The 17,056-nt window shown below is 36.8% G+C and overlaps 1 protein-coding gene and 1 pseudogene across 1 annotated transcript in view; one reads left to right on the top strand and one right to left on the bottom strand.

The window, feature by feature from the left end:
* Positions 1 to 9,181, top strand: part of KDM3A (lysine demethylase 3A) — a 56,314-nt gene extending 47,133 nt beyond the window's left edge. Inside the window, 5 exon segments of the mRNA XM_023536417.1 lie at positions 5,797 to 5,916; positions 5,998 to 6,137; positions 7,363 to 7,539; positions 7,622 to 7,756; positions 8,477 to 9,181. Of these exon segments, the coding sequence (XP_023392185.1) occupies positions 5,797 to 5,916; positions 5,998 to 6,137; positions 7,363 to 7,539; positions 7,622 to 7,756; positions 8,477 to 8,557 (653 nt within the window). The 3' untranslated portion in view covers positions 8,558 to 9,181.
* LOC111745515 lies at positions 578 to 697 on the bottom strand (annotated as a pseudogene).
* Positions 9,182 to 17,056: the final 7,875 nt, after the last annotated feature.

Raw genomic sequence — 17,056 nt, 5'->3', positions numbered from 1 at the left:
ATTTGTTTCCAAATTGCATGTTTATAATCTTTTTTTTTTTAGAATGCTTTATTCCCCTTTAACCTTTATGTTATAATTGTTTAATGTTCTATTCTGAAATAGAGTTGCAATTTTCTGCTTCTGTCTCTCATCTTACAAAAGTTTTGTATACTTTGTATTTTTGTTTCAGGTAGAAGAGGCCCTTTCAGCATTTCTTGTAATGCAGGTCTTGTGGTGGTATATTCCCTCAGTTTTTTTTATTTGTTTGTTTGTTTGAGAAAATCTTTATTTCTCCTTTATATTTAATGGATAACTTTACTGGACATATTAGTCTTGGCTGGTCATTTCTCTCTTGCAGTATTTTGAATATTTCATTCCACTCTACTGGTTTGTAAGTTTTCTGTTGAATAATCTGATGATGATCTAATGGGGTTTTCTTTGTAGGTTATAGTCTTTTTCCCTGGCTGCTTTCCTTCCCTCCCTCCTTCCCTCCCTCCCTCCCTTTCTTCCTTTCTCTTTCATTCATTCATTCATTCATTCATTCATTTTTTAGGAGAGAGAACCCTTGGTTGACCTCACAGATTGCAAAGACCTTGTCAGTTTACAGCACTTCATCTTCCTAGGTGGTCTCCCATCCAAGTACTGAACAGACCCGAACCCTGCTTAGCTTCCGAGATCAGATGAGATTGGGCTTGTTCAGGGTAGCATGGCCATAGACTCCTTGGCTGCCTTTAAAATTCTTTGTCATTAAGTTTTGACAGTTTGAAAAAAAAATGTGTCTTGGGTGAAGGTTTTTTTGTATTGATAAAATTAGGTGTTCTGTTAGCTTCCTCTCTCCTAAAGTCCAGTTCTTTCCACAGGCTTGGGAAGTTCTTATTAATTATTTTTTTGAGTAGGCTCTGTGTTTCTTTCTCTTTCTCTTTTCTTTCTGGTATAACCATTACGCTTTTGTTGCTCTTCATAATGGAGTCAGTTCTCAGAGAATTCTTAAAATTTTTTTTTCTTAGTTCTCTTCTTCCTCCTGGGTCATTTCTAGGTTTCTGACTTTGAGCTAGCTAATTCTCTTTACCATCTGGTCTTCTCAGTTTCCCATGCTCTCTAATGCATCCTTTATCTCATTTATTGAGTTTTTCAGTTCCAGAATTTCTGTTTGGTTCTTTTTTATAGTTTTAGTCTCTTTGGTAAAGTACTCCTTTTCATTAATTTCCTTTCTGAGCTCCTTGAACTGCCTTTTTGAGTTCTCTTATATCTGGTTGAGCTTCTTCATAACTACTATCTTAAATTCTCTGTCATTTACGTCACGTCCTTCTATGACTCTGAGTTTAGTGTCAGGAGACACTCCATTTTCCTTCTGTGCTCCAGTATTACCTTGTTCATGGTATTTGATGGCTTATTTCTCTGCTTGTGCAGTTGAGGTAGGGAGTTCTTTTGTCGTTTAGATGCTGTTTGTTCTCAGGAATTTAGCAGATTGATAGGTAGGGTACTTTCTTTTGTTTTCCAGTAGATGGTGGTGTAGTGCAAATATTTATGTGCACTATTTGTGCCTCTAAGATAGCAGTGAAAGGAGAATGCTGCATACTTGCATTGTTTGGTTAAGGAGAATGCTGCATACTTGCTGGGATGATGGGTGTCCTCTCTGTGACAGCTCTCTTCGGTTATGGGGCACTGTCACTGTGGTGGGAGTATACGGCGGGTGGAAAACTAGTTTTATGAGTTCCCAGCACTACCTTCTTTTTATTAATGGTCGCTGGCCCTGCTGTGTTTTTGGAGGTGTCTCCACAACCTCTGCTGGGCTCTGCGAGATGGGCGGGGCATGGGAAATATGGGCAAGTTCTTGTGGCTCCATCCCCCTGCCAGCATTGGCTTTGTATATTGCCATGCTATGTGGGGCTTCTCATCCTTACTGGGCTTTGCCTGGTGTGTGGGACTATGAAGGCAAGTTCAAAATTTGTGGCTCTGCCCCACTTCCAGTAATGGCTGTGCTGTGTTTTAAGCTCCGTAGCCACATCTACCAGAGTCTGCCATGATGGGGCAGGGAAAAAGGAGACGCTTTTTCTTGGTGCACCACTGGTTCTGCCCTTCTTAACAATCCAGGCCATAGTGTGAGGGATTCAGTTCAACCCTGCTTCCCACCCTTTTGTCCGCTGAACTCACTGGAGCAATGATGGGTGCTGAATTTGATCTGCGACAACCGCCCCTGTCCTTTCTCAATCTGATCTCCTCTACTCATTCCAATTTGCCCACCTTCATATGTTCCAATGGGTGGATTTTTCAGGTGTGTTTGTGTATTGAGTAGAGGATCTTTTATTGAGTTATAGTTGTCCTACATGTTGTAAATTTAGATGGAGAAAAAAAGGAGTCGTGTTACTTCACCGTGATGCTCTCGTCACTTTAGTCCTTAATAATCAGATAATTTTTAATAGTTGCATGGTACCTCATTGAATGTAACTTCCTTAATCATTTCAGTGTTGCTGGATATCTGGGTCAGTCTGCAGGCATTCCAGCTGTTTTAACATCTCCTATTCTTAAATGCAGTGTGCTATGTTCATGGGCAGTAGTTACTTAGGTTAGTATTTAAAGTATCCTTTTATTTGGGTTTATTGTTTGGACGTGACTCAGTAAGCTGCCCAACAAGGAGGATTGCTCAGGATAGAGACTGGTTCCTATACTTAACCAGCTGCTTCTGTCATTATTGCTATGATCTTACAATTGGCTATTTTGAAGGGGTTATTTTCCAATTTATTATTGAATGAAGTTTCAGTTGTTTGGATCATTTAGTGATTTTGATTTAGTGTTTTATACTATTTGGCCCCCATTTTTCTAGTCCTTTTATAAGTTACTTTGATTTTTATATCTTCCTCCCATAATTACCCCCAACTCTGATGTCTCAGACCTGAGGATGGCAGTCCTCTTGGTGAAAGGACAGAGTCTTTGGCCTCTTTGCTATGTTCTCCAGAGGCACTGAGGCAAGGGCTTCGACCTCAGTGTCACAGTTCTGTTGTGGTGGAGTCAGCTCGTTGAGGAACATTCTGAGAGGGGAGTTTCTGTCGGGAAGCGCCCACAGACTAGATGTCCCAGATAGTTTTGCCAGGGTGCGGTGAAAAGTCTGTGAGAGAGAGGACATGGCAGGCAGCAGTCCCCTTGCCTATTCTCTTCGCTTCTCAGGTCTCAGATTAGAGAGCCCTGTACATGCTGTGAGTCTGCAGCATGTTCCCTGAGTTCTTGTTCCTCGAGCCCTTCAAAGCAGCGGTATGGTCAGAATCTGAGGGCACAGTGGGGATTTACAGTGAACTTATGTAAACGAAAGCATTTTTCCACTGAAGTAAATTGTGTAATGTTACATAGTGTGATTATCCATGTTTTATTGAAATCATGAAGCTTCATAGGGTAGAAGTGGTTCCCTGAGAATTGGCAGCAAATATTTTCCCTCTCGATACCAGTAGATAGATGGCAGCAGTGTTCTATCAAAACTTTGCCTAAGACAAACTTGTTTACATCCAGAGTAAGCAGTTAGGGATTGAAAATAACGAAAAATGTGTTCATTTTCCAACACCTTATACCTTATCATAAACATCATTAAAGAGCCGGCATTTTTCAGAGGTTGGGTGACTGAGCTGTGACTCCGCAGTCAGACAAAGAGTGAAAAGGCTTTTTGGAGAGAGTATATGGTCAATCCGTCTCCAGCTCCAACACCACCACCAGTTTTACAAATGGGGACCAAAACTTTAGGACCGTAGCAGGGACACTGACCTGCTCGGCATCTCAAAGGGGCAGGCAGCTAGTGGGTCTTGAGTCTAGGACTAGATTTACAGGCTAGAGCCAGTTTCCCTTACTCTTTCCCCAACCCCAGCATTCTGTCACCTAACAATCTTACGGTGTCAGCTTCTGTTTCTTTTCATAAAAGTCCATGGTCTTTTGTTTCAGGATTCTCTGTCTTCTGGGAATCCTTTCCCTGGAACCATTGTTTTTATAATTTCTGTTCCATCTGAGGGGATAATGAAATAAGTATGGCAAAAATTGAAAGCTGTTATAACTGAGTGATGAGTATATCAGGAGTCACCGTACTAGATTCTCAAGTTTCGAGTGCATTCGGAAAATATTTCTATAATAAAAAGTAGTTTAGAGACTGATTTTATCAGTGTTTAGTCACCCATCATTGGAAATGGATAGACTTTGGGCTGGATATATATCATTTCCTTCCTTGATTTGTACAATCTTTTTTTTTTTAAACTCAGTTTGGCACTGGCCAAAGCGGCAGGAGGCCTCTAACCGGGCTCTGAGACCTGTTCCCCTTTCCTTGCTCTTCTCCAGCTGCATCTCCTTCCTTCTGCCCTCATTGTGAACCGCCATCCTGAAGTTTGTGATTATCATTACCTTACATCTTGTAATTTTACCATATGTATGTATTCTTGCAGAATATTCTTTCAGTTTTTAACCTGTTTTTTTTTTAGCTTTAGATATATAGAATCAGACTTTTGGATACTCATCCATGTGTCATATATACTGTTCATTTCATTCTTTTTCCTTCTATCACGTTAATTGCTTTTTTCTTCTTAAATTTTATTTTCTTACTTTTTATTATAGAAATATTTTCCATTTAACTTGAGAATCTAGTACAGTGGCTTCTGATATACTCATCTCCCAGTTTTAATGGCTATTAATCTTTGACAAAATTATTATATTATCCCTTCCTTTTTATTTTCTTTTACCATTTTAAAGCAAATCTCATAGATCCTATAATTTCACCCTGATACCTCATGCTTCACCTAGTCCTAGGGCTGCTATTTCATCACATTGGAGATAAAGGAAAGCATGACAAGGCCACAGTCTCAGGTTCAGATTATGGGTGCTCCTTCCTGTGTATAGCTACTCCTAAAACCAAGGCCTCAGCAGTCCAGGGAAAAGTCCAAGGGAAAAGTCCCTTGGCCTCCTCTAAACAAGGCAGGGCTATTTCAGAGGCTGGCAAGTTAGAAAATGGCATCTGCTTGTCCACCAAAAGCCATGCTTCCCTCTGCTGCCCATTCAAGAAGCGGAGTCCTCATGTCAGGATGGGCCATCCAGGGTGACTGCAGGGCTTGGCAAGCCTCAGTGACTGCTGAGCAACGTGAGCCTTCTCCCGAAAGGAAGAGTTTTGCGTCTTGGACTGTGGGGACTCATGCTCGGGCTCACCCCTTTTCTTCTCCAGTTGAGGGAACTGAGGAGCATGTTGAGCAGTGACCCCTCTTGCCCTGAGTGTATAGCCATTTGAGGTCCAGGCTTTATATGTATGTGAGGGGGTTTCTCTTAGACTCTCCATCTTGAGTGACTGTGGGATTAATGTCTTGCCCCAGAGCCATCCTAGGCTGTGACAATCGAAGCCTGAGCTCATTTGGTTGAGCAAATGTGCTTTTGGTAAGTCCCAGCCTCAGTAGTCTGCTCTACTGTTCCCAAGTCTTGCTTTCTAGTTTTGGCTTCTGTGAGTATTTCTTCTTTTCTTGCTAGCACATTGATTCATTAACAAGTTGTGTTTTTTTGTTGTTTTTTTTTTTAATAGTTTCATCCAGGATTTTTAGTTCTCAGCAGGAAGGTCTGTCAGGGACCTATTTTGCCTATCACCAGAAACAGGAGTCCTAGTATTAGGAGTTGTTTTTTTATTTTTATAGTTAAATATTTAACAAGAGATGAAAGGATAAAATAATATCAAATATTATTCTTCTACTTTTTACATGATTTGAGAGGCAGCTTTTAAATTTTGTAAGTAGGTGTCTCCCAGGGTGTGGGCACGACTGCAGCAGCCTTTGTTATCTTCAGTAAATCTATGGCATTGTTTGTTTGCAGGGTTAATCACTCCAGAAGATCGGAAATATGGAACAACAAATCTTCACTTGGATGTATCTGATGCAGCTAATGTCATGGTCTATGTGGGAATTCCCAAAGGCCAGTGTGATCAAGAAGAAGGTAGGGTGCTGAGCATAAAAGTGGGCAGCTGGCTCTCTAAGCTGGAGACCATGGTCTGATATTTGCTTTCTCTTGCTCTAGAAGTCCTTAAAACCATCCAAGATGGAGATTCTGATGAACTCACAATAAAGCGATTTATTGAAGGAAAAGAGAAGCCAGGGGCCCTCTGGCACATATATGCTGCTAAGGACACGGAGAAGATACGAGAGTTCCTTAAAAAGGTACGCTCCTTACCCTATGGCATGTGACGAGAGCCACGGAGAATAGCAATGTCATAATTAACTACATGTCAAGAACTGACTGGGTTACTGGAGAATTATCACAGTCTCAAAAGTTAAACTTGTGCATGTCATATTTAATAGGCTGAAGCTGCTTGCTCAAGAACAAGGATTTCTAAATGGTTAGGCTCAGACCTCTGAAAAGGTCTTTTTTTCTTATATCTGTGTGTTACAGTGCATTTGGAGATTTTTATGCTCTATAAGTTAGTTTCTCTGATCATGTCATAGCATGTATTTGTTATTATTGCCTTGAAAATCTGAGCACTTCACAAGTTCTTATATCATTCCTTGGCCCCTGGTTACCATGTTGTGAGTGAGTTATGAAAGACCGCATTGGTTTTATCCACCCACCTTCGTTCAGTAGTAGGTCAGGAAGGCCTTGGACCATACTTATGGCCTTTAGCACGTTGGAAAGAGATGCAGGGGTTTTGAAGAGTCCAAGTTTCTCCCATAGTGGGCAGGTTATTCAGCAAGAGTTATATGTGGAAATTCCAGGTAACGGGAATGATGGGTGTATTCAATTTTTAACCTGTTTGCCAGTGTGGCTGCTGGTTTCAGCTCAAGTGTCTGTGGTTGAGTTTTCAGTCGTTGATAAGCAGTGGACACACACGAACACTCCTGGCTGTTGCCTGTCACCAAGTAGGTCCTTAACCAGCATTTGTTTGAATCAAAGTGTTTCTGGCTAAGGATCATTAGACTCTTCTAGAAAACCTGCTAGTCACCATGTTGTTTCTTTGATAGTGTCACTCTGAGTCTGTGCTGCTTGATATTGGGTCTAGAATAAACGAAGTTAATCATAGCTCTCTCTATTTTGTAACTAAGATTGTTAAGTGAATGCAGTTTTTATTAATTGTAAAACAGCAAATCTATTTCTGAGGAGCTCGAGCCAACTTATATTTCAAAGTCCAAACCCAAATACTGTAGTCCAACTACAGTATTTACAAAAAAACATAGACTTCCAGTTACAGTTTATAGGAAAGCCATATTTTCTTTCAGTCTTTCCTTTAGTGCATTCAGTTAAGTACTGCTTGTCTCTTTCTGCCAACAGGGCACTTATATTAAAGAAAGCCTGACTGTTACTGACTGCCCACACTGTTCGGGGTGGGGAAATGCCCTCACTGGACCTTAACGTGTCACTCAGTTTTATAAAATTTTGAATGTATTGTAGGTATCAGAAGAGCAAGGTCAAGAAAACCCAGCAGACCATGATCCCATTCATGATCAGAGCTGGTATTTAGACCGATCACTAAGAAAACGTCTTCAACAAGAGTATGGAGTTCAAGGCTGGGCTATTGTACAGTTTCTTGGAGATGTGGTATTTATCCCAGCAGGAGCTCCACATCAGGCAAGAACCATCACTTTGTTCTTTATTCTCATTATACTGTGAACTTTCGTGTATGTTACTGATGTGGCTTGGTGTTTTCCAGGTTCATAACTTATATAGCTGTATCAAAGTGGCTGAAGATTTTGTTTCTCCAGAGCATGTTAAACACTGCTTCTGGCTTACTCAGGAATTTCGTTATCTGTCACAGACTCATACCAATCACGAAGATAAATTACAGGTAAAAATAATACTGATTCTTTGCATTCTATGACTCTGGTTTCATGGCCCATTATTGACCTTATAAAGAGAATCAGTGACCTCACACTTGGTAAAGTGAGTTGATGAACTGGCTTTATATCTAGAAATTCCACTGTTTACTTAGCAAAGGAAGAACAGACAGAGGAAATCTCTCCTTGCTTTGGTATTGTTTAGACTCTATAAGGAAATATGCCCAAAGAGAAAGTCTTTATGTTGAAATTGAATACATCTGACTTCTGATCATGGCTCAGCTGCCAGACAGGGGTCTTCAACCACAGAGCAGAATCTCGGGGACCCAAAGAGGGTCTGAGAGGGTGGGTTTTTTAGAGGCTTTTAATAGTAAACTATATGTAACATAAAATTTCATGTTTGGAAAACAAGGGGAAAATATAAACTCAGAAAAATAAAACTTTACCTTTAGACTTACCTCCTCCTACACAACCCAGCGGGTAGGGCCATGTGGCACCAAAGCCTTTAGAAGGGAGAAAATGAGCTTTTAAGTTCTTCAAAGAAGGCATGGATTTAAAATGAAATACTGGCCTAAAGGAGCCCAGAGACCTTTCAAGTACTGACATTAAATTTTGAATATTGAGTTTTGAATTCTGAGAAATAGCAATAAAATCAGTAGAGGAAAGTTTATTTTTAGTAACAGATTTTAGATTTAACAGTAAACTGACCATATTTTCTCCCATTCCTTTAGGTGAAGAATGTTATCTACCATGCAGTGAAAGATGCAGTTGCTATGCTGAAAGCCAGTGAATCCAGTTTTGGCAAATCCTGAGGGACCCAGATGCCTTAACCCCTGTGCATTGGAAGTGAATACTGGCAGCTGTTCAAACTCTTCAGGCAGGATTCCTGTGGACTTTGAGATTCATGTTACCTCATCTTCTTTTTTAAACTGTACCTGGTGAAGGTACTCTGTCTAATGTATATTTCTAGTGTTTACAGACACTAAACGTGTATATATAGTAACTATTTACAGAACATGCATCCGTAAACTGTGACTTCTCACCTAGTGCAGAACTCCCAAGCTGTAAAAATGAAACCCCTTATCAGCTCTGGAACAATACCTACAGTTATTCTTCTGCTGTTTGGTTAAACAGCTTAGTCAAAATGAGTTAAAACTATTAGGAATAACTGCACAGTTTATTTGGGTTGTATTTTGTTTTGTGTCTGTCTAAGTATCCTCTCCCCCACCTCTTAGGGTTTAGAAGAACGATGGAGGAAGTGACATCTAACAGTGCTGTTCTTAACTGTTTTGCATTAGGACTGGCATTATATAGCAGAAATCAACTACTGTACAATTCTTGGGGTTAACCATCTTTCATTAAATGGAATTTTAATTTAAATGAAGCTTTGCTAATTTTAAGTGTTAAGCATTTTGCATTAAAGTATTCATATAATATTTTGACTCAGTTTATTGGCATTATCCTCTGCTTATGGATTCCACACACTTTTCATCAAATGTTACAGGTGTAAGTGATTGCTCAGGGACTCATCTTAAAAGCAAAGAAATTAGATGCTATAGTAGTGATTTCTGAGTGATTAATTATTACAGTGCTAACATGGAAGTAAGTTTCCACCCAGTCAGCTGGAAAATCTGTCACACTTGAAGGTAGTTTCCTCTAAAGAGGATACAAAAGTGGGAATTAACAACAACAACAAAATCGTGACTGGTTAAATGGTTCCAAAAAGGTGACTGAAATACTTTCTTTCTCATCTGGCCTTTTATAATGTAAGAATTTATAAAGAAAAAATGAAATTATTAGAATAGTTTTAGAACACTGATACCTAAAATACTCATCTCTGTGATGGAAGAAAATTCATGAAGCTGCCTTTTTATAGCTCACTGATTCTCTTAAGTAAAAGGAGTTAAATTGAAATCAAGTAGTGTAGACAAGGCTTAAAGCCTGGATTTTTACCTCTGGGCTCAGAGTAGGAGCTTAACTATCCCTACCTAATGCCAGCCCCCTTCACGCTGAAACCTTTAATGGATGAACTTTCAAAAATATAAACAAAATTCTCTGAAAAGAATAAGTAGATATACCTACCTAAATCAGTAGTAAGTCTTCCTTTTATAAGCATACAATTCAGTGGTGGTTCTGAAGCTCCTTTATGCAGGTTTGCATCTAGAATTGGCACTGCTGCTTAGCAATCTCCCTAAGCCAGGAGAATAGGAAAATTTGTATCCTCTTTAGAGGAAACTACCTTCAAGTTAGGCCTCAAGGGAGTCCCACGGATAATGCCAGGGACTATTATTCATAACCAAATATTGTAGCAACAGATATAAAAATAGCCACCATGAGCAAGAGTCAAAAGAACCTTCAGATCTATCATATTAAACCTGCAAAGTGCAGATTCTAGAATGATCCAATACTTATTTTATATTCTGAAATGTTAATACGTTTAAAGAAATGAGTGTAGGAAATATGAAAGAATGAGATTGCCAGAAATCGGATTTTGAAAGGCAATAATAAATAGAATTTACAGTGAGTTATGAAGGTTAAAATTAGAAATTTAGATGAATTCAACAGAAAGAAGTTCTCGTACAAACTGGAAGGTGGGTAAAAGTATACAATGCGACATTGAATAACGAGAAACTATAAAGAGATGTTAACTTACAAGCAAGACAAGTACATAAGTTTGGTAATCAGTGACAGCTAAGATTATAGTGGGGGTGATATTGAGACAACATTTTCCAGTACTGATGACACATTATCAGATTAAAGAAGCCCAATTAAAGCAAGAGAAAACCCACACCTATGTGTTATATAGTAATATAAAGAATATCCCCAAACAAATAGGTCCTTAAAAGCAGCCGGGGGACAGGTGGGGAACATGACCTTCAAAAAAGTGACAGACTAACAGTAACAGCAGATTTCAGAAGAAAGTAGATGCCATTCCTCATTTTCAGGTCTTGAAATCAAAAATCTAGACACAGCAAAACTCTGTTCCCTGTTCTTTACAGACATTTTTATATAAAAACCAGAATTTATTTTCTGGCCTTTGCTGAAGGAACTTTAAAGGATGTGCTTAGAGAAGAAAATTAATCTACGTCATTCAAGGGAAAAAAAAATGGTTTACAAGGGAAATTGTAAACTCAGATAAAGTGGTATGAAAATATTTTTAGTCTAGGTAAAGTTCCTCAAAAAGAACATACAACCCAGCAGTTCTTCTCCTAGGTATAGACTCAAAAGAATTGAAAGCAAGAATTCAAACAGATGCTTGTACACCAGTGTTTACAGCAGCATTATTCACAAGAGCCAAAAGGTAGAAACCCAAATGTCCAACAGATGAATGGAAAAACAAAATGTGGCATATACATACAACGGAATATTTTTCAGCCTTAAAAAGGAAGAACATTCTGACATGCTACAACATAGATTAATCTTGAAAACATGTTAAGTGAAATAAGCCAGACACAAAGGAACAAATATTGTACGATTCCACTAATTCTTAGAATAGGTAAATTCTATGGAGATAGAAAGTAGAATGATGGCTACCACAGATGAGAGGAAGGGGGAATGGAAATTATTGTTTAATGGGTATAGAGTTTATGTTTGGGATGATGAAAAAGTAGAGATGATTGTGATGGTTGCACAACATTGTAAATGTACTACCACTGAATTGCGTGCTTAAAAATGGTTGGTTTTATGTATATTTTACCAAAATAAATAACTGCAATTAGGAAAAGCCTTTAGAGATGAATGAGAAAATGACATTTAAAAAAAATTGATTTAAAAGGAAAGAAGGAACAAATTGGACTTTTCCACTCCAATTGCCATATAAAGATTGGATTAAATAATTTTAGTATATGTGCTGCCGAAGCAAGCACGATTGGATTAAATAAAAGACAACTTATATGCTGTTTATAAAAGAGTTTGACTACAGGTTAAAAGTAAAAGTAGACTTGTCCCTCTGTATCCAAGGGGGATTAGTTCCAGGCCCCCTGCTGATGCAAACTCCTGGGATGCTTGAGTCCCCTACATAAACCAAAAAGCAACTGTCAGTAAATTTCAAAGGATTATGTAAATTGAACTTGAAATCATTTAGAGTATATTCTATGATGACAATGGAATTCAACTAAAAATAACATAACTATGAAATCCCTGAATGTTGAGAAATTAAGTAACATGCTTCTAAGTAACCCATTAAAGAAGAAATAAGAATGGAAATTAGATATTTGGAACAAAATAATAAAAATATAAGACTTTAAAAATGGATTCAGTTACAACAATACTTAGAGGGGGAATTTATAGTTTTAAATGTATATTTTAAAAAGGCTTCAATGAACATTGGAGTGCATATATCTTTACAGGTAAATGTTTTCAAATTTTGAGGATAGATACGCAGAAGAGGGATTGTTAGGTCATATAGTGATCTTAATTTTTTGAAAAACCTCCATGCTGTTTTCCATAGATGCTGTACCAATTTACATTCACCACCAGTGTATGAGGGTTCCTTTTTCCCCACAATCTCTGGAACACATTACCTGTCCTGTTGATGACAGCCATTCTAACAGGTGTGAGGCGGTATCTCATTATGGTTTTGACTTGCAGTTCTCTAATAGCTAGTGAAGTTGAGAACCTTTTCATATGTCTGTTGGCCACATGTCTTCTTGGGAGACGTGTCTGTTTAGGTTTTATGCCCATTTTTTAATTGGATTGTTGTTGTTGTTTTGTCGTTGAGTTGTATGAATTCTTTATATATTTTGGAAATTAGCTCCTTATCGGAGGCATGTTTGCAAATGTCTTCTCAGAATGAGTTGGTTGCCTCTTTGTTTTGTTGATGGTTTCTTTTGCTTTTTAGTTTGATATAGTTCCATTCATTTATTTTTGCTTTTACTTCCCTTGCCTTTGAGGTCAAATTTATAAAATCCTCTCTAAATCCAAAGTCCGTAAGTTTAGTACCTTTGTTTTCTTCTATGCAATTTACTGTTACATGCCTTATATTTAAGTCTTTGATCCATTTTGAGTTAATTATGGTATATAGTGACAAATAGCAGTCTAGTTTTATTCTTTTGCATGTGGCTTTTCAATTTTTCCAGCATCATTTATTGAAGAGGCTTTTTTTTTTTTTCCTTCTTAGTATATTTTTGGCTCCTTTGTTGAAAATTATTTGCCCATATATATGTGGGTTTATTTCTCGGCTTTCGATTCTGTTCCATTGGTCTGTGTCTGTTTTCTGCCAATATCATGAAGTTTTGATTGTCGTCACTTTGTAGTTTAATTTGAAGTCAGGCAGTGTGATACCTCTGGCCTTGTTCTTTTTTTTTCTGAGGATTGCTTTGGCTATTCAGAATTTTTTGTGATTCCATACAAATCTGATGATTTTTGTTCTATTTCTTTAAAAAATGCCATTGGGATTTTTTATGGAAATTGTATTAATTATTCGTGATGACCAAGACATTAAACAACTGAAGTGCCAACTTGGGTTGTTTCCATCTTTGGCTATTGTGAATAGTGCTGCTATGAACGCTGATGTACAAATAGCTGTTTGAATCCCTATTCTCAATCCCTTTGGGAATGTACCTGGGAGCAGAATTTCTGGTCACATGATAATTGTATATTAAACGTTTTGATGTACCACCAAAGTATTTTCCACCGTGGCAGTACCATTTCACATTTCCACCAGTAATGCATGATGGTTCCAGTTTCTCCATGTCATTGCCAATGTGTGTTATTTTCCATTTTTAAAAAATATAGCTATTCTAGTAGATGTGAAGAGTTATTATGGTTTGATTTGCATTTCCCTAATGATTTTGAGCATCTTTCCATGTGCATTTTGGCCATCTAAATATCTTTAGATAAATGTCTATTCAAGTCCTTTGCACATTTTTTTACTGTTGTCTTTTTGTTGGGTTATGAATTCTTTATATATATTCTGGATAGTAAACCATTATCAAATAGTTTCTTCCATTCTGTGGGTTGTCTTTTTCATTCTCTTGATAGTGTACTTTGATCCAAAAAAATTTCTTAAATCCTTAATTTTAGTGGCCTAATTTAACTACTTTTTTGACTGTGCTTTAAGTATTATATTTAAGAAACCATTGCTAAATCCAAGGTCATGACATTTTCTCTTATGTTTTCTTCTATGAGTTTTATAGTTTAACCCTTAAAATTAGGTTCGATCCATTTCGAATTAATTTTGTATGTGGTGTAATGTAAGGGTCAAATTTTATTCCTTTAAATATGGATACCCATTTTTTCAGCACCATTTGTTGAAGAGATTGTTCTTTCCCCCACTGAATGATCTTGGCACCTTAGTCAGAAAACAATTGACCCATAGATGTGAGGGTTTACTTCTAGGCTCTCAATCTATTCCGTGTGTGTGTGTGTGTGTGTGTGTGTGTGTGTGTAGATAGATAGATGATAGATAGATATTCATATTCTTATGACAGTACCATACTGTTTTAATTCCTATAGTTTTGTAGTAAGTTTTGAAATCAGGAACAGAATCCTCTTTGTTCTTTTTCAAGATTGTTTTGGATATTCAGGGTCCCTTTAAATTTCACATGAATTTTGGATATGTTTTTCTACTTCTGAAAAAAAGCCATCTGGATTTTGATATAGATTACACTGAAACTATATATATTACTCTGAGTACTGTTGTCATCTTACCAATATTAAGTCTTGCGACCCATGAACATGAGATATCTTTCCAGTTATTGGTGACTTCTTCCCTCTTCCAGCTTTATTGAGATATAAATAACATATAACATTGTGTATGTTTAAGATGTACAATGAGTTGATTTGATACATACATACATATATGTATATATACATACATATATATATGTATATAGCAGAATGATTACCTACTAGTATCTCCTCTAATTTCTTTGAAAAATGTTTTCTATTTTTCAGTGTTCAAGTCTTGTGTCTCCTTGATTAAATTTATTCCTAAATGTTTTATTCTGTTTGATCCTATTGAAAGTGGAATTGTCTTACATTTTCTGGATCATTCATTGTTATAGAAGTGCAACTGATTATTTCAATTGATTTTTTCATAATTTTGTATCCTGAAACATTGCTCATTTGTTTATCAACTTCAACAATTGTGTGCATGTAATCTTTAGAGATTTTACATATAAGAAGATCATGTCATCTGTGAGCAGGGGTAATTTGACATCTTCCTTTTCAATCTGGGTGCCTTTAATTTCTTTACCTTGCCTAATTGTTCTGGCTAGAACTCTCAGTTCCATGATGAATAGAAGTAAGTGATAAGTGAAAGCAGGCAACCTTGTCTTGTTTATTCTTTTCTCTCTCTCCTCCTCCCTTTTGTCAAGCTAAAGATCAGTTTTGCTGATCTTTTCATAAAACCATCTTTTGGTTTTGTTGTTTTTCTCTTTTTGTTTCCAATTTTATTTATTTTCAATCTGCTTTTTAAATTTTCCTCCTTATCCTAGCTTTGGATTTAGCTTGCTTTTTTCTTTCTTTAGTTCCTCAAGGTGTACAATTAGGTTACCGATTTGAGGCCTTTTTCTTTTTTAATGTAGGCATTTACAGCCATAAATCTTTCTCTGAGCACTATTTTTTTCTTTTCTGTATCCCTGTATTTTGGCATGTTGTCTTTTCATTTTCATTCAAGATATTTTAAAATTTCCATTGTGGTATTTTCCTTGTCCCTTTAAGATTGTGTATTAAAATTTTCAATATTTGTGAGTTTTCCAGTTCCCTTTGGTTACTGATTTTTAGTTTCATTTCTTTGCGGAAATTAGTATGATTTCAGTCGTTTAAAATTTGAGACTTGTTTTGCGGTCTTACATATAGTTTATCCTGTAGAACAATGTATATTCTCTTCTTGTTAAGTGTAGTATCCTATATGTGTCTGCTAGGTCTAATGACTATATAGTGTTGTTCAGGTCTTCTATTTCATTCTTAATTGTATACTAGGCTATTCTGTTCATTATTGAAAGTTCTATTATTGTACAACTTTCCATTTCTCTCTTCAATTCTGACAATCTTTATATGTTGTGCGGCTCTGTTGTTAGGTGCATATTCTCTTGATGGATTGACCCTTTAATCAATATTTAAACTCCTTTGTCTGCTGTAATCTTTTTTGATTTAAAATCTATTTTGCCTGATAATAATATAGATACTCTGGCTCTCTTTTGATTACTATTTCCATGGAATATCTTTTCCCATGTTACTTTCAATCTTATGTCTTTGCATCTAAATTGAGTCAGCATAAAGCTGGATTGTTTTTTATCCATACTCCCAATCTCTGCCTTTTAATTGGAGAGTTTAATCCATTTATATTTAATTACTCATAGGGAAGAACTTACTTCTCCTGTTTAGCCATTCGTTTTCTTTATATGACCTTTGTTCAGTTCCTTCATTACTGCCTCTTTTTCATATTTTAAATTTTATACTGTACCATTTTAATTTTTTCTGTGTATTTTTTATATTCTTAGTTACCTTAGTGATTATAATTAACATCTTAAACTTATAACCTAGTTCTAATACCAACTCATTTCAATAGTATACAAAAACTCTACTCCTAAACCTCTCCCTCTTTATATTATTATTGTCAAAGCCTACATTTCTATACATTGTGTACTCATCAAAATAGATTTATAATGTGCATGTGCCTTTAATTCATATGGGGAAAAAGAGGAGTTACAAGCCAAAGGTACAATACTGGCTTTTATTTTTACCAACGTAGTTACTTTTACTCGTTTTCCTTATTTTTCTCATATGGCTTTAAGTTATTACCTAGTGTCCTTCCAGTTCTTCCTGAAGAACTCCCTTTAGAATTTTATTTTTTATTTTTTATTTTTTTTTTGGTAGAGCAGGTCTAGTACTAATGAATCCCTTTAGCTTTTGTTAATCAGGGAATATCTTAATTTCACCTTCATTCCTGAAGGATAGGTTTGCTGGATATACAATTCTTCACTGACAGATTTTCTTTCAGCACCTTAAATGTTATCATACTGCCCCTAGCTTCCATGGTTTCTAATGAGAAATCAGCTGTTCTTATTAAGGACCTCTTGTGCATGAGGAGTTGCTTCTCTTCTACTGCTTTCAAGATTCTTTGTCTCAATTGTTGAACAATTTGACTATACTCGTCTCAGTATGGATCCCTTTGTTTTTTACCCTGCTTAGAATTTGTTGTTTTTGTGTGTAAATTTCTATCTTTGAGATACAGGAGAGCAACACCATTGTTTATTCAAATATTGGTTTTGTTCCTTTCTCTCTCTCGTCCCCTTCTGGAAATCCCACAGTGCATACATACATTGGTAAGCTTGATGGCCTGCTACAAGTTCCTTAGGCTATGT

Source organism: Pteropus vampyrus, unplaced genomic scaffold, assembly GCF_000151845.1.
Source record: "Pteropus vampyrus isolate Shadow unplaced genomic scaffold, Pvam_2.0 Scaffold156, whole genome shotgun sequence".
Classification (NCBI taxonomy): domain Eukaryota; kingdom Metazoa; phylum Chordata; class Mammalia; order Chiroptera; family Pteropodidae; genus Pteropus; species Pteropus vampyrus.
This window is presented reverse-complemented; position numbering and strand designations above follow the sequence as displayed.